The sequence below is a fragment of the Oryctolagus cuniculus genome, chromosome 12, assembly GCF_964237555.1.
Source record: "Oryctolagus cuniculus chromosome 12, mOryCun1.1, whole genome shotgun sequence".
Classification (NCBI taxonomy): Eukaryota; Metazoa; Chordata; class Mammalia; order Lagomorpha; family Leporidae; genus Oryctolagus; species Oryctolagus cuniculus.
This window is the reverse complement of record NC_091443.1, coordinates 109736559-109764111: the sequence shown is the minus strand read 5'-3', so window position 1 is coordinate 109764111 and position 27553 is coordinate 109736559. Positions and strand designations below refer to the sequence as shown.

Below are 27553 nucleotides of genomic sequence, written 5' to 3'. Positions count from 1 at the left end.
AGGCCAGGCCAGGGCCAGACAAAGGGGGAGTCGGCCCCTGGCTTTTCTAAGGGCGACTTCCAGGAGAGAGGGCACGGGGGACTGGAACCAGGAGGGGCCTGAGAGGAAAGGGTTCAAAGGAGGGCACAGGGCCCTGAGGCGCTGCAGCCCAGGCTGTACTGCCTGCGGCAGTCAAGAGACCTCGGCGCAGGGCAGCCCCGGCAGGGCTCCTCACTGGCTGCGACCCTTAGCTCACAGGGAGCCCTTCAGGGCTGCTGGCCGCTCTGGTCTCTAGCAACAAACTGCCCCCATTTGGGACCAACGGCCAAGAAGTTTTCAAACACACACCAGCTGCCCCCTGGGCTGGCGCCGTCCTGAGACCCCTCCCCCGTCTCTGCTGGGCCTGCCCCAGCGCCAGGAGCACCCTCCGTGCAGCGGCCCTGCTCCACAGTTCAGAAACCAGACTGAAGTGCAGCCTTTGCCGGGTGGCCTGAGAAGGGGCACGTAGGAACCAGAGTGTGCCGCGGCCCCTGGCAGCAGTCGGGCCTGGGACACGGCCGCTTTCCCCTGCACCCTCGGGTCTGAGCACAGCGGAGCTCTGCCGCGGCCATCCTACCCATCTGGACAAAGAAGCGGCAGGGACACACGAGAAGCCCAGGAGAGCAGCGTCTCTGGGCACGGCGCTCTGCTGCAGGAACAGGCCCCACCCAGAGTGAGCCCCTCCCTCCAGCCCTCAAGGGGAGCCCAACAGCTCTTCCCACAGGCATGGCTGCCATCTGTGCCAACCTCTGCCTGACCTCACGCCGACATCCAGGGCTGCGCAGAGAAAGGAAAGAGGGGCTGCAGCCGTCACACAGGTCCTCCACTTGCTCCAAGGGAGCACGGGGCTCACTCAGTACCGCCCCCAGACAGCTGCGGGGTTAGCCAGAGTCAACCAGGCGGGACACAGCCGGTGCTGCGTGCCCGCCCGGAACAGCCAGGCCGGCTCCTGCCAGGTTGCTGGTGGCTCTGTTTTGCGCTGTGCGGGGTGGGATCTGTCAGGAGTCTGGAGATGACTCACCTGTTTCCACTAGCAGCATCCCTGGCTGGAGCCACAGTGTCGAAATGGAAACCCACGAAGCAGAGTGAGCGCAATGTCCCCGGGCTGTGCTGGCGCGTCCACTGAGACTGAGACCGAGGGCAGCGCTTGCTCTCAGCAGTGCCTCAGGGCTCCCTGTTCTTCTCAGACCCTCGGCCAGCTCAGGAAACTGCCTTGGGCATGGATTCCGGGAATCACCCGGTCCCAGACTGGGTAGACGGACACATCGGACGCTCTGCACCACTTTGTCAGTGAGGCCCAGGCAAAACGTCACGTGGGAGAGAGAGAGCCTCGAAGACCAGCCAAGAGGACCAGCATGGGCACTGTAGGCTGCCTTGCTCCAGGGGCTCTTCTGAGACAGCCTGCCCAGGTCGGGGCAGGGCCGACAGGGCCCTAGCAGGCAGCCCTGCCTGGGCAGCCAGCGGGCCTGTGGTCTGGGGCTGGACTCTTCCAGCTCAGTCTACCCGGCACTCTGAACTGGAGGACACTGCTGGACAGAGACTGGCAGCGGCCCTGTCACGCGCAGCCCTGAAGGCAGATGCAAGCGGACACAGAAGACACCCACCCAGAGGGAGAGCGCGGGTCACGGCTCCAGGTGCAAGGTCTAGAGCAGGGAGCGCTTCCCTTCTCAGCTTTTGGGACTGAAAACCAACCCCGACAGGGCTCTGGTGTAGGGGTGTTCTTACCATCAGGAACCTCATCTGGCCTCTTCCTCTTCTCATACACAACAATGATCACCACAAGGATGATGATTTCAGCCAGAATTCCCAAGAAAGGCCAGAGTGGGGCCAAGTGGCTCCGTACCCTGAGGATGGTGACGACGGCGGCGGAGCCGATGGCGTTGGTGGCGTTACATTCGTACTCGCCAGGGTCTTCCGAGATCTGCAGGTTCGTGATACTCAACTCCGTGTAGTTTTCCTTGTTGATGATGAAGAAGCGGCCAGAGGTGTTGACAAGATCCTGCACAGGGGGAGGAAACAGAGGCCAGGGCTGTGAGCTCTGCCCGGGCGCGGGGCCTAGGACCGCCTCTGCCCAGAGAATCCCGCGTGCTTCGCTGCTGACTTCCTTTAGGGTCCACGGCCGGAGAAGCAGGAACGCACCTGAACGTCTCCAGACTCCACCACGTGCCTCGAGGCTCCGCCGCCTACAGGCCAGGCCCAGACTGACCGTGTCATAAATGCACCTTCAAACGCCGGCATCCAGAGGATGGGGCAGGCCCGCGGCCAGGCGCCCTGGAGGCCTCAAGCCTCTGACTCCACACTCAGCGCAGACACTGTGGTCTTGGTGAGTCCAGGTCCCCAAGCTTCCACAAACAACGGGGAGGACACACTCCTCGTCTCAAGGGAGAACGCATGGTACCCTTTCAGGGTACGGGGAAGATGATCCAGTCACTCAGACTTAACAATGCACAGCACAAGCCTCCCATTACGGGCAAGGTGAGGCGGACTTCAGGAATGCAAGAGGAGCCCGGCAGGCTGGGCGTGGAGCGCTGGGGAGGGGGCATGGGGAGGTGCCACGCCAGGAGGCAGAGAGGAGCTGGCACGGGCAGCCGAACCGGCGGTGGGGGGGGGGGGGGTCCTGGCAGACACCTGCACCGGTGGGAGCTGCTGGCTGCGCTCATCACAGGACACAGGCAGGAGCGGAGCGCGGGGGTCTTCAGCCATCAGCACCTGCTGCATCGCTAGTACCCGCAGACGGGAAGGGCTCCCCGCCAAGGTCCTAGCCAGGCCGCGCGCGGGGTGCAGCCGCTACGAGCGCTGTTCTGTGAGTTTCAAGCTTCATCCTTGGTCTTCCTTCCGCTGGTTCACCCCCCAAATGGCCGCTACGGCCAACGCCGTGCCGATCCAAAGCCAGGAGCCAGCTGCTTCTCCTGGTCTCCCATGAGGGTGCAGGGCCCAAGCACTTGGGCCATCCTCCACTGCACTCCCGGGCCACAGCAGAGAGCTGGACTGGAAGAGGAGCGACCGGGACCAGAGTGCCGGAGATAGGAGGCGTGTTGGGGCACAAACCATCCACTCGGGAAGATCAGTTACTGATGCAAATATCATCCACAGCACCCCACCCTGCAGGGTCACCCTCCAGTCCCACTGGAGAAATACTGCCTCGTCCTCAGCCGACTGCTGCGTGCCCGTTTATCCTGATGAGCGCACTCAGCCCCTTGCCTCTCCCAAGAACCAGTACGCCACGGCCACAAGAACAGATCTTCCTTGGGTACGTGCACTAGAGCCAAAGTTTAACGAAGCACACGCACGGACCCCATGCTGCAGTCAGTGACCTCAGATCACCACGCAGCCATTCGTGACCCCAGGGAAGGTGACCGGGCCGCACCCACCCACTCACCATGAGCACGCCGTTCTCCTTCTTCCGCCACAGCCACTCGGGGTGCGGGTAGCCGACAGACTTGCAGTACATCACGGCGTCCTGTCCTTCATTCTTGTTCTCACTCCGCTTGTGGCCAGTGATGTCAGGAGCAGCTGTGTGTGGAACAGCATTAAGCAGTGACCACGGGAGCCCACTCTCACCTGTGTTCAGCAGTGCACTCGGGGACAGAGGCCTCACCCACTGGCTCAGAGCCCTGCTTCCAATCGTGCAGTCCGCCTTCAGGCCCGCCCCCAGAGAAGGGCATTCCAGGTCAGAACAGAGGCAGGGGTCAACCCGGTCCCGACCCCCACCCACCAGGGCAGCCGAGCAGTAGGCTCTCCCCCGCGTGAGGCTCCAACACAGGATGTTCCAACACATCAGGAAAGAACGCAGGCCAGTCGCCCTAAGTCCCTCTACAAAAAGTAGCTGCCATCACCTCCTCAAGCAGTACAAGGTTCTTCAAAGGGCTACACTGACAGCTGTGGACAGTGTCAGATGTCGCACAGTGCCCGAGGGAACCAGACTCCCTGGAGCGTAAGCCCCGAGATCAAGTCTTGTGACAAAGAACGGAAACCCAGCACACGGCTGGAGAGGCTGCTCGCCGACGGAACGAACAAGGCTTCCTCCAGGACAGAGACTCCGGCAACCTGGTCTCCCGGCGGTGGAGAGAGGAGCGTGGGAAATCCAGCCGGGGGCCCGACAGCTCCTCCCAGCAACTGAGAATCTGACACTCGCACCGACGGCCCCACGGGGAATCACCTGACATGCTACAGGTAATTCTGGGCTGCTCTACTCTTAGGGCTCAGATAGGACGACATAACAGGTAAAATTTTTAAAGGCCTGAAAGTCTGAAATGGGGCTATTTAGGGACCGGCACGGTGGCACACTTGGTTAATCCTCTGCCTGCGGCGCCGGCATCCCATGTGGGCACTGGATTCTGTCCTGGTTGCTCCTCTTCCAGTCCAGCTCTCTGCTGTGGCCCGGGAAGGCAGTGGAGGATGGCCCCAGTGCTTGGGCCCTGCACCCCATGGGAGACCAGGAGAAGCACCTGGCTCCTGGCTTCGGATCGGCGCAGCTCCGGCCATAGCGGCCATTTCGGGGGTGAACCAACGGAAGGAAGACCTTTCTCTCTCTCTGTAACTCTACCAGTCAAATAAATAAATATAAAATCTTTAAAGAAAATATGGGGCTATTTAAATTTAGTCTTATTTTCCACTTTCCCAACTGCAATCATCTAAAAGCAGTAAAACTCAGAGTACACTGGATGTCATTTTGCTAAGACAGGAAAGAGCATAAGCCTTGGTCCAGATGCCAGTGTTGCTGGTTCTTTACTATCCTGTGCCTTGGTCCTGCAGCCATTATCAACGGAGGTGACGCTTGCCCTTGCCTCTCAGTGTCCTCTTAGGGTTCTGGGGGCTGTAAAACCTGGCATAACTGCACCGCACCGTGAGCTGACCCTGCCTGACAGCTCTGCCTGGCTTTTCATGGCTGACAAACCACCCAAGGCCCACTCCCCACAGATGGAGCACAAAGGGGCTTGGGCAGGAAGAGAGGGGCGAGGCCCAGGCCCATTCAGCAGCACCCAGTGGCCACTGGAGGTCGGTCTGTTCTCCCAGAAAGCACTGTCAGGCCAGTTCTGTGTCGTCCCTGCCAACCCAGACTTCCCAGAACCACTTAGTCCGGCCTCTCTCAGTGCCTCCTTCCATCAGAAAGCAGTCAGCGCTCCAAGGAAGAGTCAGCCCCACACCACGCAGCAGCAAAGGGCACCGGGAGAGAGGCAAGAGCCAGCGTGTGTGGCCGCCATTTGTGGTGCGTTCCCTGCACGCCAGATCCGACACGTGCTGGGGAGGCCTTTCTGATGAGCTGAGTTTAGGCACGGCTGTAAAGGGAGGGAGGAGGCCACACGTCACTTCTGGCAGGAATGCTCCAGAAAGGAGGACGGGTGAAGCTCTGGAGGCAGCAGTGTGCTTCCTATGGACAGGGAACGCCAACGACGAGCTTGTCTGGAGCACGGTAAGACGGCAACAGGAGCTGACGCCAGAGCCTGGGGACCCGAACTGGACAGCACCCCCTGGGCCAGCCTGGGGACCCGAACTGGACAGCACTCCCTGGGCCAGCCTGGGGACCCGAACTGGGCAGCACCCCCTGGGCCATGCAGCAGAGTCAGCATTTCTGCTGGGTCAGTGAGTCTCAGCAGGTGTGAAATGCTCTGTGTGTTTTATCAGGTGCACTGTGGCTACAACGTGGACAAACGTAGAAATGGTGGAATAAAAGGACAACCTGGACGCTAGCGAGAAGGGGGTTTGGATGAGGGGACAAGGGGCGGTTCTGGGTCTGTCCCCAAGTCACCATGTTTGCTAATGGACGGGGTGTGGGCTGTGTGAAGAGCACCAGCCAGGTGTGGCTGCAGTTTCGACCTGAGTAGCCGTGGGGACGCAGCTGCTGGCCGGAGTCAGGGTGACGTGTGCCCTTGTCTTCATCGTACTTTGCCGTAACGGAACAGAGCAGAGGTGGTGAGAAGCAGGCCAAGTTTAGGACACTATGAAGCCGCCAAGCAGGCGGCGGAACTTCAGGTGCAGCGCTCAGGGACGTGGGCCTGGGTTTTGGAGACCGGTGCACTTGCCCGTTCGCGTTCTCCTTGGCCCCACGATGACCACTGAGGGCGAGGTGTCTGCCAACTCCAGTAGTGCTACCAGTGCAGCCCGCAGCTCTTGCTCTGTGGACTCAGCCCACGACTACACGTCAGAACCACCTGACGGCCAAAGCGGAGCGAGCGCAGCTCCACGGCCTCTGACACGACCCAGATCTCAGCAAGAGGACACCAACTGCTCCCTCTCCGCTCATCCTCTGCAGTGTTCGGGAATGCGGCCTTACAGACCCAGCGCTGGCCACACTTAGCTGCATCTACAAGGTAAGCGTTCAATGGTCAGCTCTCCTGCTTTCCCCTTCCCTCACCCGGGAACACTGGATGAAACGCAGGCCTACCCCTCTCCCTGATGTCTGCCCAAGAACACTGCCTTGACGACTCACGCTGGCGACCAGGCGGGACAGAATCCAAGCACGTCACCAAACCCCACGGGGAGGGAGGCTCTAGCTCTGGAGCGAAGACGAGGTCCGTTCTTCACTCTGCCCCTCGTTAGCCACTCGCCGACGGCTGAGCAGGACAGCATCCTCTTGCAAGGACCGTGCCTGTCTCAGAGCTGCTGGGAGCAGTGGTCAGGGAGGGCTCCGAGGCCAGGCCCCTGGGGTGGCGCTAAGTGACCCAAGTCACCTGATGCGCCTCCCGTTACAGGCACAGCCTGCTCCCTCCTTTACGCTCGGCCACCCCCCACAAAGTACAGCAGCACTGTAACAGGGACGCAGCCCGCAGGCCAGGCCACAGACAGCACAGCGGCTCTCTGCTTGCTCCCACCCACTGTGCTCCTGGGGAGGGCAGGGCCACAGAGCAACACTCCAGCCACCTCACAGTGAGGAACGAAGGCCTCCCACCAACAGCCCTCTGGGAGTGAGTCCTCCAGCCCCAGCCAGCAACCCGACTAAAATCTCAGGGAAGACCCCCAGGCAGGGTGCCCCCGAGCTGCTCCCTGCTGCTGCCCCACAGAAATGGGGTGACAAGGATTTGTCATGCTAAGCCAAGTGCTGGGGGTACTTTACTATACAGCAATAGGTAACACACGCACCAACAGATGAAGCAGACGTTACCCATCTTTTTAAGTTAGAAAACCCAAGTCGAAAAGCTGCCTGATGTCTGAACCACTCTGCTCAGACACAGTGAAGTCAGAGTTCAAGTCCAGGGGCCACGAAGGGAAAATGTATTGCACAAGCACACAGGACACACAGACACACACACCGCATGTAGTATGGAGGCCCAACAGCCTCTTGTTGCTAGGTACTGGAACACACCACCCGGGGCAGGGGCCGGGCAGCTCTCGCTGTCAGGGATGGCTACTGTAGTCCAGTGACACACACAAAGAGCAGAGATGTGGCCTTGAAGTCAAAGACGCAGGGGCGCTGGCGGGCTCTGGCACTCACACAGTAGGCGGGGCCTCAGCCTCTGGGCTGAATACCCACGTATTTCCAGTGGCCCTCAGGGCTGAATGACAGCCTACACTCACGGAGCAGCATCAAACATAAACACTGTGATGGACCCCTCGGCCGTGGCCTCTGGGTCCTGAGTGCCAAGGGATCAGACACGCTGGTCTGGAACACCGTCCACCTGCCGACACGACGGGACCTGCCTCGGGTCAGACCTGGCAGTGTATACTGATGGCCCGTGTCAGTGTCTCACCTGATGTGATCTTGCCATTTAACAAGGGACCGCCTGTCCAGCCCCGCCGGTCTGACAGCAGGTCTGAGAAGTCACCCTGGCTGGGGTGGACAGCAAAATGCCCCTCCCTCCCCTCCACCCTCTCAGGGCAGACACAGATGTGGAGGGGGAGGGGTGACAGACCCTGAGGAGAGATCACTGAGCAGTGTGCAGATTCACTCGTCTCTGGTTTTGCTGTCCCATGCGCTCATCAGATTAGGCAAAGCGTGTCCTTCATAGCTCTCAGATGGCAATCGGGGGGTCCAGACCGGTCTTGGGGAACCAGTTTCACCCTCCCGATGTCAGCCTGGGCCTATGGGCTGCAGACAGAGGCGTGACCTTCAGTGCCCTCTGCTGCCCGGGCTGCCTGTACAGAGCTCCGAGTGGCCAGGTTCGCGGCCAGGCTGGAACCGGGTCAAGGTGTCAGCACAGAAACGGAGGTGCAGTGAGACAAAGCTGCTGCCCCACACAGTGGCGAGGACAGACTTGCGAAGGGGCGGCTGTCTGACGTCTCCTCATCTAGGGCGCACTCTCCACCATCGGGCAACTCACTGTCAAGAAAACCCCGACCTCAGAGGTGCTGCCATGGGCAGCTTCCTGTATGCAAGGGTGGGGAACATCTGGCCTGCGGACCACGAAAGGCTGGTGGAGTCACTGGGTCTGGCCCCGCCAAGGCAACCACAGTGGGACTCGAAATCCAGTCTATCTCCAGTGGGCTAATGTTTGCTGATACTTCTGTATGGCCTACAAATGCAATGAAGGACCTGGGCAGGAAAGGGCCCCCATCCTGCTTTATACAAACCTTCGCATCTGCAGACAAAACAAAGGCTTGGTGAAGGCAGAGGGCGAGCTGAGACTTGCTGTGAGCCTAGGGTAAGGCCAGGAGGGGGGACGCGGCTCACCAAGACAAAGCAAGAAGGGATGGGGTCTTGGCCCAAGAGGCCTTCTCCGCCCAGCACCCGCCCTTGGCTGGGAAGAACAGGTGAAGTGACTGGGTGGGAGAGCCGCTCTCCAACAGCGACCCTCAGCCAGGTGCTGTGTGTGTGCTGGCAGGCCGCACACCATAATCGCCTACAGTGCTTTAAAAACAAAGTCTGTGCCTGGGCCACATCTCCTACCAACTAGATCAGTAATGCTCCAACACCTCTCAACCATGAAACAGGGAGATGAATGGGTGGACATGTGGGGCAGAGGAGGGACATTCTCCAAGCTCAGGAGCTGCCAATCATCACCACTAAAAACAACTTGGAAATCCCCTCCTCCAATGGCCAACCTCTGTTCTGTGTCCTCCTAAGGGAACCACAGGTGGTCAGAGCCACACAGAATACAGGGGCCTTAAACGTCGGCTGTCCCACCCTCTTCCACCATGCACTTGGGGAAACTGAGGACAGGGACAGGAAGCAGGTGGTCAGAGTCAAGGCCAAGAGCAGAAGCCATCTCTGTCAGCCACAGGATCAGTGATGTAACTGTCGCGTGCTGCACACGGCACCATGGTCGGTGCTCCGAGCACAGGCAGGGGGCCAGAAGGCTGGGCGAGAGTCCTGGCTCCACTGGCCAAGTCACTTGTTTCCGAAGCCTCAACCTCCACACCTGGAAAGTGAGCTCCCAACAGCATTCACACTGCAGGAGGCCAGGGCAGCACCCTGAGGTAGCAGGAGGGGAGGAGGTACTGTTGTCTGGGCGGAAGCAGATGTCCAGACGTCCCAGGGCTGCAAGACACTGACGTGAGGCTGCAACAGCTTCTAAGAGGAGGCGGCCGAGGGAGGCGCAGCTCTCTCCTAAAGGGCGTCACGGACTCTAAGCACCCTCCTAAAGGGCGTCGTGGACTCCAAGCACCCTCCTAAAGGGCGTCACGGACTCTAAGCACCCGCGTGTCAAACGGAAGACGCTGTGGAGAGGTGCAGTGAGTGCCCTGCTCTGACAAGGACAGTCATGGTTCCCCAGGGCCCACCTGGGCCAGCCTGGACGGATACGTCACTCACGGGCACTGCGACAGTGAGAAGCACAGGAGCAGGCCGAGGCCGCTCCCAGGAATCCTGACATTCCGATGCAGAGACGGCTAAGGAGTAGAGAGCAGACGTCTGGGCTTCCCCAGCCACCGACAGGCTCGAGAGTGGCTCTCCAACCTGGGGCTGGGCGCTCCCCGGCAGAGGCCACGTCCACCTCTTGTGGAAGACGTGATGACCCTCCTTCTTTCCTGAAAGAGCGGCAACGAAACTCAAAATGCCCTGAAGAGAAATTCTCTTTGTACATTATTCAGAAAAACTTTGATTTCCTTTTCTGTGAGCACGTGTTCTGAGTTTTAGATGAGGGAGCACAGGAAGAGGGCAGCAGTGCGGGTCAGGAAGGGGTGCAGACTCATCTGCGCCTGCTGATCGAGCGACACTGATGACACCCAGGAGGCAGAACCCGCCACAGGAACGCATCTTCCTGCTCATCCTGGGCCTCACTCTTGTCTTTTAAAAAAGTGAGAGGAGGGGCTGGCACTGTGGCGCAGCGGGTTAAAGCCCTGGCCTGAGGCACTGGCATCCCATGTGGGCACCGGTTCCAGTTCCGGCTGCTCCTTTTCCGATCCAGTTCTCTGCTGTGGCCTGGGAAGGCAATGGAGGATGGCCCAAGTGCTTGGGCCCTGCACCCATGTGGAGACCCAAAAGAAGCTCCTGGCTCCTGGCTTCAGATCGGCACAGCTCCCAGCTCCGGCCATTGTGGCCTTCTGGGGAGTGGGCCAGCGGATGGAAGACCTTTTTCTGTGTTTCAAATCAATAAAATAAATCTTAAAAAAAAAAAAAAACACACACACACAAGTGAGAGGAAGCACTCCGCTTCAGCCAATGCCTCCCACTGGCTGCGCACCGTGGGTCCTCAGAGCGTCTCCCCCACAGTGATGCGCAGGCCAGGGAGGGCGGGGAGCGCGGTGGGCTCCAGCCCCTTCCTCACTGGGTCTCCCCTTCTCCACCCGCCAGCTCCTTCCGCCTCCGCACAGGGAGGTCAGGTTTGGTGCTCCGACAAACACCACCCGGCCCTGGGCTCAGTAATTCACTCCTGGCCACCAGGAGCCCAGACGCCTCCTCAGAGGTTCTCAACGGCAGCGAGCGCCACGAGCGCTTCAGAACAGGTGACCCCGTCTCGGCGCGCTGACCCCGTCTCGGCGCGCACGGCACTGCTGCGTGCTGCCTCAGGAACAGCCACGAGGGTGAGTCCGAGAGGCCTCTCCTGCCCCCTGGGTCCCTGGACTCCTCACGCACCTCTCAGACCCCTGTCCTCAGCAGTGACCGATCCCGACACTGCGGGAAAGGAAGCCCATCAGAGAACGGCCTCCAGCCCCGCTCGCAGGCAAGCGGAGTCAGGTGTGCGTGCACGTGCAGGCAGCCGCAGCTGGCCGCTGCCTGAATCCCACCCGGCCCAGCCAGGCCCTGCTAGACTCAGGCAGCGTCCCAGCCTCGCCAGGCTCCGCTGCCACACGCCAGCGAGCAGCCCGCACACATGCAGCTGCGAGAGAAGAGCAAGACCAAGCCTCCTAGGAATTCCCTGGACTCTCACACGACGGTTCTCCAAGCTAATGGCAGTGTACGTTATGGTTTCATAAAGCACAGCGCTCCCCAGGCCCCCCCTTTCACCTCCGTCTCAGGCTAAAAGCACCGCACCCTGTAAGCCCCTGAACGCAGCACCGCGAAACAGCACGCACGCCACCACTGCACCTGAAGCTGCCGCCCGCAGCCTCACCCCTGCCCCGCAGCAGGCAGTGAAAACGCCTCCGTCTCAGACAACTGCGGAAACAACTTCTGAGAAACCACCAACCTGCAGTCCCCGAGGACGCCCGTTCCCAGGGCAGGGCGGGGCGGGGCGACACTGTACAGAGGGGACGCTCCTCCCACTGCCCCTCTGCACGGGCTCAGCACCGAGCTGCCAGCCTCCAGTCTCACCCCTGCAGGGAGGGCCTGCCTGCATTAGAGCAAGTTTGTTCCACACCCTTCACCCTCCTGGTGAACAAACACGGCATTCCTCACAAGGAGAGGAACTCGGTCTCACCAAGGAAAGTCACGAGGAAACCAGAAGCCCGCTTCACTGGCCTGTTGTGACCTGCGGCACAACTCTTTCGGGCGCGGAGAATTAAACACGGCAGCCAAAGGAGGCGCTGGCTGCCTCCGCATCGATTTCCAAGGCAAGCCTGTCACCCAGGGGCTGTCTCCACTCCGTAACGCCACGTACCGGAAATGCCGGCGTGTCTAAGCCTTTCTCGAATCTGCATTTTTTAATCTTCTAAATACCTACAGCGGACCGAGCACCTGTAAATACAAGCTCCTGTTTTCCGAAGCAAGCAGCGGCCCTGCCTCCCCAGGGTCAGGTCACGACGGCAGCACGAACACTGGGCTGGGGGTCGGGAACGGACTCCCGGCTGGCTCTGCCGGAGCCCCCAGGTGACACAGTGCCGCTGCCTTTAGCTGCTTCTCTGGAGTGACACAGCAGCCTGGGACTAATGATGCCAGGTAGCTCCCACGTCTGGGTTCTGTCCGTCCCCCTTGAAACCCGCTACAGCCTCATCTATGAGGTGCCATGCACCACAGGGCTTCTGTGACAATTCTAATGAGCCCCTAAGCCCAATGGAGGGCTATGTGACACTTGTAAGGCAAAGTTTCAGAAGGCTGAGCCAACGCTAAGCATTTCTGAGAAATAAAAACAGCAATTTCATATAGTTTAACTTTGAGAGAGAGAGAAACCCCCATCTGTGGTTCACTCCCCGAATGCCCACAACTGCCAGGGAAAGCTGAGGCCAGGAGCCAGGCACTCAACTCAGGTCTCTCGCATGGCGGGCTGGGTCAGGAGCCGGAGGCAGGTATCGCACCAGGTACTCTGACGTGGGACGTGGGTGTCTTAGCTGGGAGACAGAAGGCCTGCCCCTCAACCTGCTGTATGAACTCGCGTAGTCCTCCTCACACACACAGCGGTGAGTACTGATGACAGCCTGTTTCCAGTGGGGAAACAGGCAAGGGAATGCGGTGCGGACTCAGGCACTGCACTCGCCTGTGGTCCCAGCCAAACACGACAGCGTCTCTTGAAGCAGAGACGAGAGGGGGCTTCGAGGCGGGTGCCCAGGTCAAGGTGAGTGTGAGAAGGAGAGGCTGTACCTTTCACTTCAATGGTGGCATTGGCTTTAGGAGCGCTGACAAAGTGAAACACACAGTAGTATTCGCCTGAATCCTCAGCTCTTGGCTTATTGATCCTGCGGAGATAAGACAAAAACCAAAACCAAAAAACAAGTGAGGACACCGAAGAGGATCGCAGTTAACACCAAAAGGAGACACAAAGGGGCCACCAGAGACCATGCTCTCCAAACTCTGCCTCGCCATGCACCTCACCCTTGACTAAAAGCAAACAGCCCCAGGCAGGCTACCCTAGACAGCCACTCTTCCTCCTTCCTGGCGCCAGGAAACAAGGTGGGACAGCCACACTCCCCAGCCACGGGATGCCCGAGGTGACAGGGAGAGACAGAACAGAGTGCTGCCAAAGTCCCCGAGCTCGTTCAGAGACAGAGAGGAAGTGGCCTGCCAGACCCACTTCTTGCTCACCTGGGGGTCCCAGTAGTCAACTGAGAGGAGAAAAGGCAGAACAGAAAGCAAAACCAGCTTTTCCTGAGCTTCCCCGAGGACCTGGCCTGGAGGGCTGTGCTCTTCCCACCCGGACGACCGGTAGGTTTTGGGAAGGACCACCAAGCCTGCTGTCAGCACACACTGCATGGACCGCAACTGCTCACCTTCAACCCCAGGGCACCCACCCCTGCCCCTGCCCCTGCCCCGCGGGTCTCTCCTCAGCTCGTCAACGGCTGTTCCCATCTCAACTCCTCACACAAGACTCTTCGGACAGCGTGCTCACATCTCTCCTGGCCACTGGTCACTTCCTCTCTTGCTCAGGTGCACCGCGCACCCCCACAGGGCATTCCCCAACATGGGCTGATCCCCAAAGCCCTTACTACAGCCTGGAACTTGATGTGTGACATCGCAACCGCGTGCTAAGGGGGAAGGCACAGTTTGCTTGGTGCCTAAAATATGGGGAGGGAGTAGGTAAACAATGACTGGATGCGTGCAAACCCAGAGCTCCCAGAGTGACAGGGAGGGCACGCAGCACGTGAGGTCAGCAGCACTGCCTGTGGGGCAGCCCCTGACGATCTTCCCTGCCGTCAGGGCCAACTTCACAGCAGCTCAGCACACTCAAGCCTACGAGCGTGTGCCCACACTCAAGAAAACAGCTCCTAAATCAGAGAGTAAGTATTTATATGTAGGCCTGGGCTCCTGCTTGTTTGCTCAGTGGTTAAAATATGATACCTGGGAGGCCAGCACTGTGGCACAGCGGGTAAAGCCGCCGTCAGCAGCACTGGCATCCCATATGGGTGCCAGTTTGAGCCCCAGCTGCTCCATTTCCGATCCAGCTCTCTGCCATGGCCTGGGGAAGAAGCAGAGGATGGCCCAAGTGCTTGGGCCCCTGCGCCCATGTGGGAAGACCCGGAGGAAGCTCCTGGCTTCAGAATGGCACAGCTCTGGCCATTGAAGCCATCTGGGGCGTAAACTAGTGGATGGAGGACCTCTTTGTCTCTCTCTGCCTCTCTGTAACTGTGTCTTTCAAGTAAACAGCAGCAGAGGTCGAGAGACTAAGCAGGAGCAATGCACATGGCCTTTCTCTGAAGTATATACCCAGTAGGAAAAGACACAAACCAGCTGCACTTCACAAGTCCCCCGGAGTGTGAGGCAGGGCAACAGCTGCCTCTTCGGGCCAGGCTGAGTGAGTTCTGTGAGGAGCACTTGGGGAGAGGTCCAAGCCTGAGGTCACGCCAGGTGCTCTCGACCTCCCTCACCATTCAGGTGGGCTCCCATTAGCAAGGCATGGAAGCAAATGGAAAAGGTCCCTGCAGACAAGACAGAGCATGGTTCTGAAAGTGGCCCCATGGCTGTCTCATCAGGTGGCACAGAGGCCAGGCATGGAATCCCTCAACAGCTCTAGTGGACCCCCAAAAGGCTTCAAATAAGCTTGAAGAAAGGGGGGACAGGCAACTTGAAAGTGCTGCAGGTAACTGTTCAAGAACCAAGAGAAACGTGACTGCACGCCTGCTGCGTTCACAGAGGTACTCCTGGGGCTGTCTCCATGGCGCACTAGGTTAATCCTCCCTCTGCAGCACCGGCATCCCATATGGGCACCAGTTCTAGTCCTGGCTGCCCCTCTTCTGATCCAGCTCTCTGCTGTGTCCTGGGAAAGCAGTGGAGGATGACCCAAGTGCTTGGGCCCCTGCACCCACATGGGGGACCTGGAAGAAGCTCCTGGCTCCTGGCTTCGGATTGGCTCAGCCCCGGCCGTTGCAACCATCTGGGGAGTGAACCAGCAGATGGAAGACCTTCCTCTCTGTCTCTCCCTCTCACTGTCTATAACTCTATCCCTCAAATAAAAAAAAAAGAAAGAAAGAAAAGAGGGACTCAAAACTGTCTACATGTAATACGTGGAATCTGCTCCCTTTGTATAACAGCAAGTCTGTAAAACTCAACCCCTCTACTTCATTAACCTTCCCTGCCCATGAAGACGTAGCTGAGATTGCATTTTCAATCTTACATCACAAAAACTGCAGAGGAAACACGTAACTAACCTGGTACTAAACGGTACAGAAGAGAGAAAACTCCAGAAAACAGACTCGCAACTTAACCTTGTTCTGAAACTTCTGGATGCAGTGTTTGGCCTTGAAAGCAGCCAGGAGTCTCTCCTGTTGTCTTAGCTTCCTCACCGGGAAAGGAGGAGGATTTACAAATCCACGTGAGGAGCTCCGCGCTTCAAACTCCTGAAGCGGCTCACTGCTCCCGCTCCCCAGGTCTGCCTGTCTCACACCAGGGCTCTCCGGGTTTGCAGTGCATTATCCCCCAGCAAGCAGGATCAGCCAATCCTTTCCTAGATCAGTGTTGTTCGTTTTGTTTTTAAAGATTTTAGGGACCTGCGCTGTGGCGCAGCGGGTTAATGCCCTGGCCTGAAGCGCTGGCATCCCATATGGGCACCGGTTCGAGACCCGGCTGCTCTACTTCCAATCCAGCTCTCTGCTATGGCCTGGGTAAGCAGTAGAAGATGGCCCAAGTCCTTGGGCCCCTGCACTTGCGTGGGAGACCTGGAAGAAGCTCCTGGCTTTAGATCGGCACAGCTCCTGCAGTTGCAGCTAACTGACCCATTGGATGGAAGACACCCCCCCACCATGTAACTGTGACTTGCAAATAAATAAATAAATCTTAAAAAATATTTATTTATTTGAAAGAGTTACAGAGAGAGGAAGAGACAAAGAGAGAAGCCTTCCGTCCGCTGGTTCACTACCCAGATGGCCGCAACGGCCCGGAGATGCGCCAATCCCAAGCCCGGAGCCAGGAGCTTCTCCCGGGTCTCCCACATGAGTGCAGGGGCCCAAGGATTTGGGCATCTTCCACTGCTTTCCCAGGCCATAGCAGAGAACTGGATCGGAAAAGGAGCAGCCGGGACTAGAACCGGTGCCCATATGGGATGCTGGCACTTCAGGCCAGGGAGTTAACCCGCTGTGCCACAGCACCGGCCCCTCGATCAGTTCCCAAACAGGAAAAAACTAGGCACCAAGTGCTCCAGATGTTCCAAAAAGTCTGAGTCTGTGGGACTGGGGAACTGCAGCCAGCAAACGTCCCTCACTCCAGATCACTGACGAGTTCTGCAGCTGCGGACCTGGATCAGGTCTCAGTGATATTAAACAGCTTAAAAAGCAATTACCAAGAAATCTATCCAGTGAAAGACTCCTGAGAATTTTTTACTCTGAGTTTTTTTTTTTTTTTTTTTTTTGGACAGGCAGAGTGGACAGTGAGAAAGAGAGACAGAGAGAAAGGTCTTCCTTTTCTGTTGGTTCACCCCACAATGGCCGCCGTGGCCAGGGCACTGCGCTGATCTGAAGCCAGGAGCCAGGTGCTTCTCCTGGTTTCCCATGGGGTGCAGGGCCCAAGCACTTGGGCCATCCTCCACTGCACTCCCTGGCCACAGCAGAGAGCTGGACTGGAAGAGGGGCAACCGGGACAGAATCCAGCGCCCGACCGGGACTAGAACCTGGTGTGCCGGCGCCATAGGCGGAGGATTAGCCTAGTGAGCCATGGCGCTGGCTTCTATGAGTTTCAAAGGAGACTTCATCTGATACCTGCACTGTAATTTTTAGAAATTATTTTCTTTATTTGAGAGTCAGAGAAAAATCTGTGAGAGACTGAGACTGACTGATTCTCCCACCTACTGGTTCATCCCCAATACGCACAATAGCCACGCTGGGCCAAAATAAACCCAGGAGCCAGGAACTCTGTGCACTGGCAGGTACCAGGTACCTGAATCATCACCGGCCATCCCCTGGGGTGTGCATCAGCAGGAAGCTAGAAGTGGAGGCAGAGCTGAGACTAGAACGCGGTGCGCTGGTACGGACCGCAAGTGTCCCAAACAGCAACTGTTGGCCGAATGCCCACCACGACCTCATTCCAGCTGTGACCCTCCTGCCGATTAGCACTGACACGCACACGTGCGCACACCACTCCCCCTTGTCCTCTGTTTACCATGCAGAGAGGGGATCTCAAACCCGGCTCTGCTCGTGAGAACCACGGGGAAATCTGAATTCCCAGCCCCCATCTCAGGTATAATGGATTAGACTCTCCAAGGGAGGATCAGAAGTCAAAAGTTCTGTCTCCCCCAGACCCCAATCACACAATGACAGATGGCACATGTTGTCAAGAAAGCTCAGCACACGTGTCCCACCCGTCCAGGAGCCACCAGTCCCCCTTACCTGTATTCCATGTTGCTAGCATTCTTGCGAGTGGCAGTCAGTTCCACCCCATTCTTTGTCCAGTAGCTGTGTGTAAGGGTGTGAGAGCTGGAGGTGAGGTTACACTGCAGGGTGATGGGGAGGGCGGGGCTGTCTCGAATGATAACTTCTTCACTGGTGACAATCCTTGGCTCTGTAATAAGAGTGCACAATTATAGAGCGAAGGAGCCGTCCATCCTCCGCACCTGGCCTGAAAGCTGGATGGGACAGGAGGGAAGACTAGCGGAGGGAGGGCGGACAGGACCACATGAGGAATCTCACTTGCCACTTTGGAGGAAGTCAAGAAAGGAAACAATGATTATAAGCGATGAGCACGAGCGCAGACAACAGCCTGAAGCCCAGCCGGCCTGGACGTGGGGAACGGAGTACCACGACTGCTGCTAAGCCAGCGGCCCACTGCCGCTTTCCAACTCCGAGTGAGTGGGCTTCAGCTAGAAAAGCAGGCTCCACCTTGCAGTTCTGAAGACAAAGGCGTTATCGTTTATGCAGCTAACAAATCCCCTGTGGAGTCACTGGGCCTTGGAACACTAACAGTAGAATCAGGTAACGCATGCACGCCTTCCCCACGCTGAGATCTGCTGAGTCGAGGGCAAACCAACATGGCCGCTGTCTACGCAGAAAGACACTGCAGATTCCAGAAGGAAGCTCCCACTCGGCCGTCTCTCGCGTTCTGCAGTTCCGCCGGGAGTGACCTCCTGGGAACCAGCAGCTCCTCTCTCCAGCCCATTTATCCCCAGAACAAAATTCTTCCAGCACTTACTTTAAAGCACATTCCATCCCAAACATGACACTAGAGTGCGGCACGTGTGGTGGCAGGGGCTCCTGGGATTGTAAGAGCTGAAAGGCCCACAGAGTGACTGCATTCCTTTTCTGTTTAAGAATGGGAAAAGTGAAGTGACTTATGCAAAGCCATAGTTGTTATATGGGAAAGTTGGGCCCAGAATCCACATCTAAATGAATTCTCCATCCCAGCCCCCAGTCCCAAGGACACTCTCTCCCACCTGTTGTTACCCTAGGGCAGGAGGTATGCTCCACACTTTCTGGATCTACTCTGAATTAGCAAATACAAAACCTGGGATCACTAGTTTATCTACAAAAACAAAACAAAAACACTGTTTGGTGGGGCCACGTCGTGTAATCCGTCAGGTAGGAAATGTTAGGTCACACTCTAGCATTCCTGGAAGATTCATGCTCACAGCTCTCTGTCATCTTCATTGCTATGGTAAAGTCAGGCTGTTCTATGCTGCTTTCCTGTCTTTGTTGTCATTGCTAGTTATGTTTAATCTTTCCCTAGGCTTAGTTCTTCTGCCTTTGGTTAAGTACTTTTGGGTGAAGCCTAAACGAGGCATCTTTTCCAATCCACAGCTGAGAGGCGTCTGCTTTCCCCCACGTCTTCCTCAGAAATACTGACTTCCCGCCTCCACCGCCCTCGGCCGCAGCCCCGTCGCACGCAGCACTGCGCCAGCGCCTCACTCACAGGGACAGAGCTCTCTCACCCTGCCCGGGAACTGCAACTCCTCTGTTGTCTGGGGTGGTGGACCGGAAGAAGTCATGCAGTACTTGGAAGAGAAACGTGCCCTAAAGACCTCCAGACCAATGTGACACTGACTGGAGAGTTAACCCCTTCAAAGAAACAAGAGAAAAAAATCTGTTCCTAGCCACTTTCCAACTCCGGCAAGAGGACAGTGGCCATCTTCCATTCAGCACTGTCCTCACCAGTAACATCAAACAGGCTCTCTATGTACAGATAACGGAGGCACAGCAGCCACTGAGACAGAAGCAGGTGCGTGTGGACATGTCAGCGCAGGTGTCCCATGGGGCCCTAGACACACTGGACAGAAGCCAAATCCCTGGGCCTCAGAGGGCCAGAACAGCTGCACACCCTGCAAGGAAGGCGCACACACACACCATCAGCAGAAAGCACAATTTCAAGGGGAATTAAAACTAAGCAAAACGAAAAGACAGAACCAGAACTCCACGGAAGAGAAACTTAAAATGTAAAGGCAACTCGAAACCCAAACATACTTCTTGGTTTTGCTTCACTGTATCATCCAGTTCACTTTCTGTCCCACTGAGACCCTCGCTCTGGCTGCAGCGAGGAAGGGCGAGCTCTGTGAGCAAGGCCAGCAGCTCCCGACGTTAAACAGGAGGCCAGGGTCAAGGCTGCGCTCCCCTGCGGGTGGGAATGGCACGGCAGCCCGGGAGGCTGAAGCGGATGAAGGCGACCTGGGAGGCTTCCTGCCAAGAGCTCTCGGGAAGTAAGGGAAGGCCCTTCTGCCCCTCAGTGCCAGCGATCCAGGAGGGGGCAGCTGGGGGCAACAGGCATGTTCAGGGGGCTTAAACAGGATTCTGTGCCACAGGAAGGCCACGGGGCTGACAGCCTGCGTGCTATGCCTGCGGCACAAGGCTCCTGGCTGGGATGCCACACTGAAGGTGGGGCCTTTGGTCTCTGTGGTCAAGAACTGCCCAAAATCCAAGGACAGGAACACTCAGGGAGAAGCTCACACACTTCCCTGTCACTATCGCCACCCTGGAGAGCCTGAGGCCAGCCATCACGCAGAGGCTGAGAAGACGCGGTGGAGAGGCCCTGCACGCTGGCCCAGCCGTCCTCCTGCCTTACCTACACAAGGAGCTTTGGGGAAAGTGCTGCCGCAGGCCCTTCTTAGACAGAAGACTGCAACCTTCCCCTGCAGGCAGTCTCTGGGGAGTCGATCATCAAGCCGATCAGAGCAGAAATCAGGGAGCTTAAGAAAAGCAGCAGCACAGCAACCTGCCTCTAGCAAACAGCTACGTGGGCAGCCGGCCAATGGGGGTCGGGGAGCTGACCTCCAGGACCGGGGCAACCACAGGTAGAGGCCCAAGTCACCACGCCTCTGCCAACGAGCAGCCAGCATGCCATGTGCTCCCAGAACTGGTGGGCAGGCACCCACAGCCTCGTCTGCGTCCAGCCCTCAGGCGAGGCCTTCCTTGCTAGGCTGCTGCAAGTCCTCCTACCAAATCCTGCCTGGTCCACACCTATAAAATTCCTACAAATCTTCGTGGCCACTTGGGTGACTCTGGCTTTGTGAGGAGAGGAGCAGGGCGAGAGAGGGAGGCATGCACAGGGAAAACCTGTATTTAAAAAAGGAAAGGAAAATCACTGGGTTACTGTTCCCCACTTGCACGCAGACAGGCTTTCTTTTCGGCCTTCCAGAAGCAGGTTCTCTGGCTCAACAGTGCCACCTGCAGCAGCCTCTCTTCCCCTCGGGCCTCTGTTTCTCACGGGTTAGTACCAACTTCTCATAAAAACAGTGTCCTACTGCTTTTACATATTCTTTCTTTAAGCTAGGACTGGCTACAGGCCTCCTAAGGGATCGCGGTCCTGTCGTAAGCAGGTCTGGGGTGGACGGGACCTCTTGCGGGCCAGCAGCACTGTCCTCCTCCCAGCAGACACACAAGACTCCTGTCCAGCAGCCCCGGCTGGGCTGCATGCGGGGAGGATTCTGAGCCCTGCGGGGCTCACCCACCACTCGGAGGGACAGGGCTGGAACTCAGCTTCCTCTTTCCTTGAGACACACAGGGGCCGGCATGAGTGGTGGGCGGCCCTCCTCTAGGACGAGGGACACAGGGCCAGTCTGCGAGCAGGAACCGACTCCAGCGCTGACTACTGCCTTACAACACGCACTGTGCACCTCAGCGTCACCTGGTTCCCAACAGCTGTTTCTGCAAGAACGGAAGACAGATGGGCAGGCCTGGCGCAGAGTGCCGCTGCCATCAGAGAAGCACATGCCGCTGCTGTAGAAAAGGGCTGGACCGTGGAAACACCCAAGCGTACATGCCACCCGACCGTCAAAACACACCATCACTCCACACTCACGGCAGAATGGAAGACACCAAGTCACAGCGAGGGAAGAGGCCGGGCAGACACAGAGGCGAAGGCAGCTACTCAGAGAGCTCCAGACAAACAGCAAAATAAAAAGGAGTTAGACCGGGAGAGAAACAAACCAGAAAGGCACCAGAGAAGGAATCAGCAAAAGACGGCAGGAAACCCACTACAAAGTGAAGGAGGAGGGAGACGACCATTCAACACTACCCTTGTTCGCCTGGTTTTGTTTAAAAAAGAAAAGTTTCAGTCTCCCTGGTTCTCCCTCCCCGCCTCTCCCAGTGCACATGGCTCTGGACAGTCACGGAGTTCCTCAAGTTCTTTGTTCCTGAGGAGAGAGACACAGAGAAGGGTTGGAGAAGGGAGCAGAGAGGATGGCAAAGAAGAAAACTAGTGGCCACAGATGTACACTACAACCAGAGGGTGGCGGGTTGAAGAAACAGACAAGGGAGCGGTGAGTGAGCATACTGGGGAGGAGGAGGGAGGCGGAGGGAAGGGTCACTGGGCCACCTCTAGTGACTACAGTACTACTACTGTAGGGTGCTGGACTCACTCTGAAGGACGCTTATGGTGGCCTGGGCTCGAATCCATGTTATGGAGGGGTTCTGCCTCAAGTCATTCCTCTTGGGGTCGTTGCTGGCCCTGCACTCGTAAGTCCCAGAGTCCTCCAAGGTGAGCCGGGTTATTCTCAGCACACTCACGCCGTTTGACCCGTAGGCGGTGTTTACGGTGACACGGCGCTTCCGAGCACCGTCCCACAGCTGTCTGAAAGACTCTGCCCGGTTGACTTCTGCGTACCACCACTGGATCTCTGGCGTGGGACTCCCGACCACGTCACAGTACAGCTCAAAGGCGTCCCCCGTGAGCTTAGTCTCTGACATGGGCGACTTGACAAACCCAGCTAGAGGGAGGGGGAGCAGGAATGCAGTGACAGGCCAACCAGAAAAAAAAAAAAAAAAATCAACAGGTGTTAATAGTAATTTAAAGAAAAGAAAAGAAAAAAAGCAAATGAGTTGCAAAGAACAACAACAACAAAAAAAAAGGATTCATTTTTAAACTAGAGAGACAATAACAGCAATTCATACAAGCTTTTTGAAGAACCACCCCGGGAAGCTCATGAAGCAGAGGCAGGCTAGTCACAAGCTGGGGCAGCCCCGGTGTGGCCAGGCAGAAGCAAGCCCGCTTTAGGAATGACAGTCCTGGGTCTCGGGGGAGCTGTCCCCAGAGCAGGTGAGACAGGTGACTGGCGGCAGGTGTGAGAGCCAGCAGACCTCTCCTGGACGAGCAGACACTTCTTAGAGCCGTGTCTCCTGGGAAGCCCCGCAGCAGCAGGAGGTGACCCACTGGACTTCTGAGTCATAGCCCACACCTCCTCTCTCGCAGGACTCGCCCCGAGCTCAGGTCAGTCTCACAAGCCCTGTTCTCCCTGGACTCGGGCAAACCTACTGGCTTCTGGCTGAACGTGGCCCTGGGGGACAGAACCAGGCCACGTGGACTTCCTGCCAGTGCAACAACTACTGTGAGGGTCAGCTCTGGAGATGACCCCGTAGTGACAGCAACCCAGCTCACCGCAGTGAGTGACAGACCACACCCTCCCTACGTCCACACAACTGAAGAGTCCCCCAAGTATTAGAAACCACCACGGCGCTTCACAGCCCGTCTCTGCAGAGCCAGCTGGCTTCACCTCAAAAAGGAGAAGCACACACTGGTTAATTAACTGAACTCTACGGTGAAGGCCAAGCCTCGCCAACACTGCTGGTACTGCCCAGGAACTGAAGTCCATACTTATTTCCACGTGCTCATAATTTGCTTGAGGTTAGTTACACTCCTGTAAGAAAGTGTCAATGGCAGAAAGAGCAAAGCTTAGTTGACACATCGGGCCCATAGGAAACCACCACCAAAGGTTCGGTTTGTTCAGCATGTCCACTGACTCCGGCGGTTAGTTAGGTACAGGGCAAGCAGCTCAGTGGCCACTCCCTGCCTTGGGAGGCCCAGCTCAGGAGCCAAGCAGCCCTCTCTGCTTGAGGGGGTCGGGACCTGCCAGTGCCACACTAAGAAGATGACAGAGGAAGCGAAGAACTAAGCAGAGCAGTTTCCTGCAGTGCCTAAGCCAAGGAGTCACAGGCGAGCTGACAATGGAGGCTATCCACAGCAGCACCTGCCTCTGGAGACAAACCCCACCCCAGGAACCCGAGCACGCGAGCGGAGGTGCGGAGGACAAGCCCTCCAACTGCGACGGGTCTTTCAGTTCTGAGTCTGCAGGCTCTGGGGAACACAGGAGCACAGTGACTACCAGGCTGAGAGTACACGTTCCGTCTTGAGTGTGCCGTCTAAACTACCTCTTCAAACCTAGCGTGTATTCCTTGTCAGGAGCTATCTATCAGAGGCCCCAACAAGCCAACAGCTGTCATTCTCAGGGGGGGAGTTTCAGCACTGCAGAGAGGGGCCCCCAGCTCCACTGCGTCAGAGCTGAGTGCCCAGCCGGGCAGGCACTGCTACCCCAGGAGGCTTGCCACCTGCTAGAGCCCACACAAGATGAGGGTGAGGGAAGCGGAGTCACGCAGTTCACCATGGGTTCTCTCACCAGAGAAAACGGGCTTTCGGTCAACTCCTGGAACACAGTGAAGAGCATGACTGTTCTAGTCACATTTTCAACCATTAAGTAGACATCAGCATGCCTCCTTCTCACCTTCTTTGTGAACTGGGGGAGTTCATACCCTCTAACACTGTAATCACACACTTTGAAACAGCCTACAGGTCTGTTAGTGAGTGGATCTGTTTTGATTTTTCTTCTTCTTCTGAATTGCACTTCAAAGCAGGCTTCAGAATGTTTACCATCTGTGATCATGCTAATGTAAAAAGGGTGCTCAGAGCCACCAAGAAGCCATCAGCTCCAGTGAAACTCCGAATCCAACACCACAGAATTCAGAGGCAGAAGCAGTGTGAACACGATTCCTGCTACGCAAAACTCAGCCTGGCCCTGCCACCCAGATGCAGTTCAACTTCCTACCTATACCAAAGAAAAAGGGGCCAAGTCAAAAATGTTCTTTGACTAATACATTATACGCACATTTAAATGAGCTTATTTTTAAAGGAAGATGGAAAAGCCCTTAAAACACCAAAGGATATCTTTCTTAAAGTCATCATGGCACCTTTTTAGTTATTATTAGACACAGATTAACAGCTTTACATTTTTCTAGGTATGGTTATATGTTAAGCAATGTGCCAAGCACTTCACACTCATCATCTTATGTAATCCCAAAAACTGCCTCACTATAACCCCCTTAAAAATGTAGAAGCCAACACCTTAAAAGTTAGGTATTTCTGGGGCACAGCGCTGTGGCATGGTGGGTAAAGCCACTGCCTGTGGTGCCGGCATCCCATATGGGCACCGGTTCAAGTCCCAGCTGTTCCACTTCCAGTCCAGCTCTCTGCTGTGGCCTGGGAAAGCAGTGGAAGATGGCCCAAGTGTTTGGGCCCCTGCACCCGTGTGGGAGACCTGGAAGAAGCTCCTGGTTCCTGGCTTCAGATCAGCTCAGCTCAGTCACTGTCGCCATCTGGGGAGTGAAGCAGCTGATGGAAGACCTCTCTCTCTCTCTCATTCTCTGTTAACTCTAACTTTCAAATAAATAAATACATCTTTAAAAAAAAAATTAGGTATTTCTGCCCAGTCACAAGCTGACACTGAAAGTCTAGCTGGAATACAAACGTGCATGGTCCCTCACCACTGCCCATACCTGCTTCAGGGCATCACACAGACTGGAAGGGTTCTTGACATCACTTAAGGGACACTGCAGTTAGCAAATTAGTAACTCCTGGCCATTGGTATGTGCAGGCTGCTAACGCCTGAGAATTAGGATCTTAGAGGGGCACAGATCAGAGTTCCTGAAGTGTCACCTGCACAAAGGGCAGGAGGCACACAGGTGAACCATGAGAAAACCCAGAGGAGACGGTCCTGAGGCAAGACGGCCCTACTCGTGAAGACCCCAGCGTCCTGCTCCAAGGAGACAGCTCGCACTTCTCCAGTGATGCAGCTGGAGGACACACTGGTAACGGGCAGCACCTTACAGCTGGGGCCGGCGCTGTGGCGTGGTGGGTAAAGCTGCAGCCTGCGGCAACCAGCATCCCACGTGGGCACCTGTTCAAGTCCCGGATGTTCCACTTCCATAGCAGCTCCCTGCTAATGCACCTGGCAGAGCGGTGGAAGCAGCCCAAGTGTGTGGGCCCCAGCACTCAGGTGAGACCCAGATGAAGCTCCTGGCTTCGGCCTGGCCCACCCCCGGCCACGGCAGCCATCTGGGGAGTGAACCAGTGGACAGAAGATCTATTGATCCATCTAACTCTTTCAAATAAGTAAATAAATAAATCTTTAAAAAAAAAAAAAAAAAACCTTCATTTTCAAAGTGTTCCCACACCACACGCCCTTCCGTTTCACTGACTCAGTTCTGGAGGGCTCGTGGGCCACAGATGCAGACGCGTCCAACATCCCATAGACAGCTAATCCTGAGAGCCGGGACTGGAACACAGGTCTTCAGCTCTCAGCCCAGTGTTCTTCCCTACATACTGTAACGTCTCTAAACATATCAACCAGGGGATTTCTTATTAGCTGAACACTCATCAAGATCATGAAAAAAGATCTATTTTCCCTCCAAACAGCAGGGGGAAAAGAAAAAAAAAACACCCCACAACCCTGTCTATACACAGTACTGTGGAACCGCAATTAGTAAGGGAAAGTTATTAGCAACCATCCACCTCATCATCCACCCCAAATTAGCTCCAACTCAGGAGAAGGCGCTAGAAGCAGCAGGAGGCAGGCGGCGGAGCCTGACTCACCACCTGCCTTTCATTACAAAAAGGTCTTCCTTTTTCTGCTGGTCCCCGCCCCTCCCAGGCTTTTACAGGAGACCCTGCCCTCAGCAGGAGCACACGCTGGACTCGGGGGGGGGGGGGGGGGGGGGGCCGGGCCAGCAGACGCATGTTTCATTTCCAGGTCAGGGCTCAGCCAGTGTTTCAGGAAAAGCCTAAATTTTAGAAAGACCACCTCTGCCCCCCACCCCTCCCCACCATCATCTCCACTGTCACAAGCCGCTGGGGTTCCAAGCTCAGCTTTAAAAAGTACTGGTGTCAGTGCACTGTTCCATAGGGACAAAAAGGGGGACTGAACAGTGGCTACTGGCCGTCGGGGAGGGACTAGAAGCTGGTGTTGGGGGGGAGGCAGCAGACCCAGAAAAGCTCAGTGTAACATTGCGTAACACGGGGGGTGGGGGTGACAGCTGGGGCTGGCAGCAGGGGAAAAGGCGGCGCTCGGGCGGAGAGGCGAGAAGGAACAGGCAAGGCAGGAGCCAGTGCGGCCCAGGCTTCCAGCCGCCCTAGGGATTCTGACAGCCACCTCCAGGGCAACTGCACAGCAGGCTCCAAGCCTACCTGCTTCCTTCCCTCCCTCAGCCACTGCTGCCAAGGCCAGGCCTTTAAATCCCGCCTGCTTCTGCCACTTCTGTTTTTAGACAACTTTCCTTCGAGCCCCCCCCCCCAATCCCCTGTGGGTGGCTCGCTGTTCTCTCCTTCATGCCTCACAACAGAGGAAACGATGGCCAAGGACAGAAGAGCACTTCTGTTCTGTCTCACACTTAGCACAAGTTCAGATGTAGCCATCCTGCTCAGAAGCAAAACTCTGATCAAGACGAGCGACACCCACATGCGCTCACAGGGGTCCTTCCCTGCCGCAGGCTTGTGCCTGCCCAGGCTACCAAACAGCCTGCCTGTCCTTACTGGTCACTAGGAAACATCACGTATCACTAGTCCTCGACACCAAGGCAGGTCACAGGTCCACATGCACTCACTCCAGCTGCACCAATCGACCCAGGAGAGTCGCCGGCAGGAAGGTGGGTGGGTCTGACCTTGCGGGAGAGATGGCAGCCATTACAGAGCATTTTCCAAGTGCTGCCTCAACAGGAGACAGGACACAAGTCTGGAAGTTGAGATCATCCCATCCCCATCGCAAGCTTCCAAACCAGGACCCATCCTCTCTGACACTTTAATAACCACAATAGCTGAGACGCACCCAGCCTGTATCGTCCAGCCCTCTGCTCGAGACTAGGGAGACTGAGCTGTGGAGATGGACTACATAACTGT

The 27553-nt window shown here is 56.8% G+C and overlaps 1 protein-coding gene across 1 annotated transcript in view; it reads right to left on the bottom strand.

Moving 5' to 3' along the window:
- The window catches only part of NPTN (neuroplastin), a 69775-nt gene that overhangs the window by 5257 nt on the left and 36965 nt on the right, over nucleotides 1–27553 (bottom strand). Inside the window, exons 2-6 of the mRNA XM_051822307.2 lie at nucleotides 21975–22322; nucleotides 17521–17692; nucleotides 12851–12945; nucleotides 3398–3531; nucleotides 1744–2017 (exon numbers count right to left, since the gene is read on the bottom strand). Of these exons, the coding sequence (XP_051678267.1) occupies nucleotides 1744–2017; nucleotides 3398–3531; nucleotides 12851–12945; nucleotides 17521–17692; nucleotides 21975–22322 (1023 nt within the window). The remainder of the gene's footprint in view (nucleotides 1–1743; nucleotides 2018–3397; nucleotides 3532–12850; nucleotides 12946–17520; nucleotides 17693–21974; nucleotides 22323–27553) is intronic.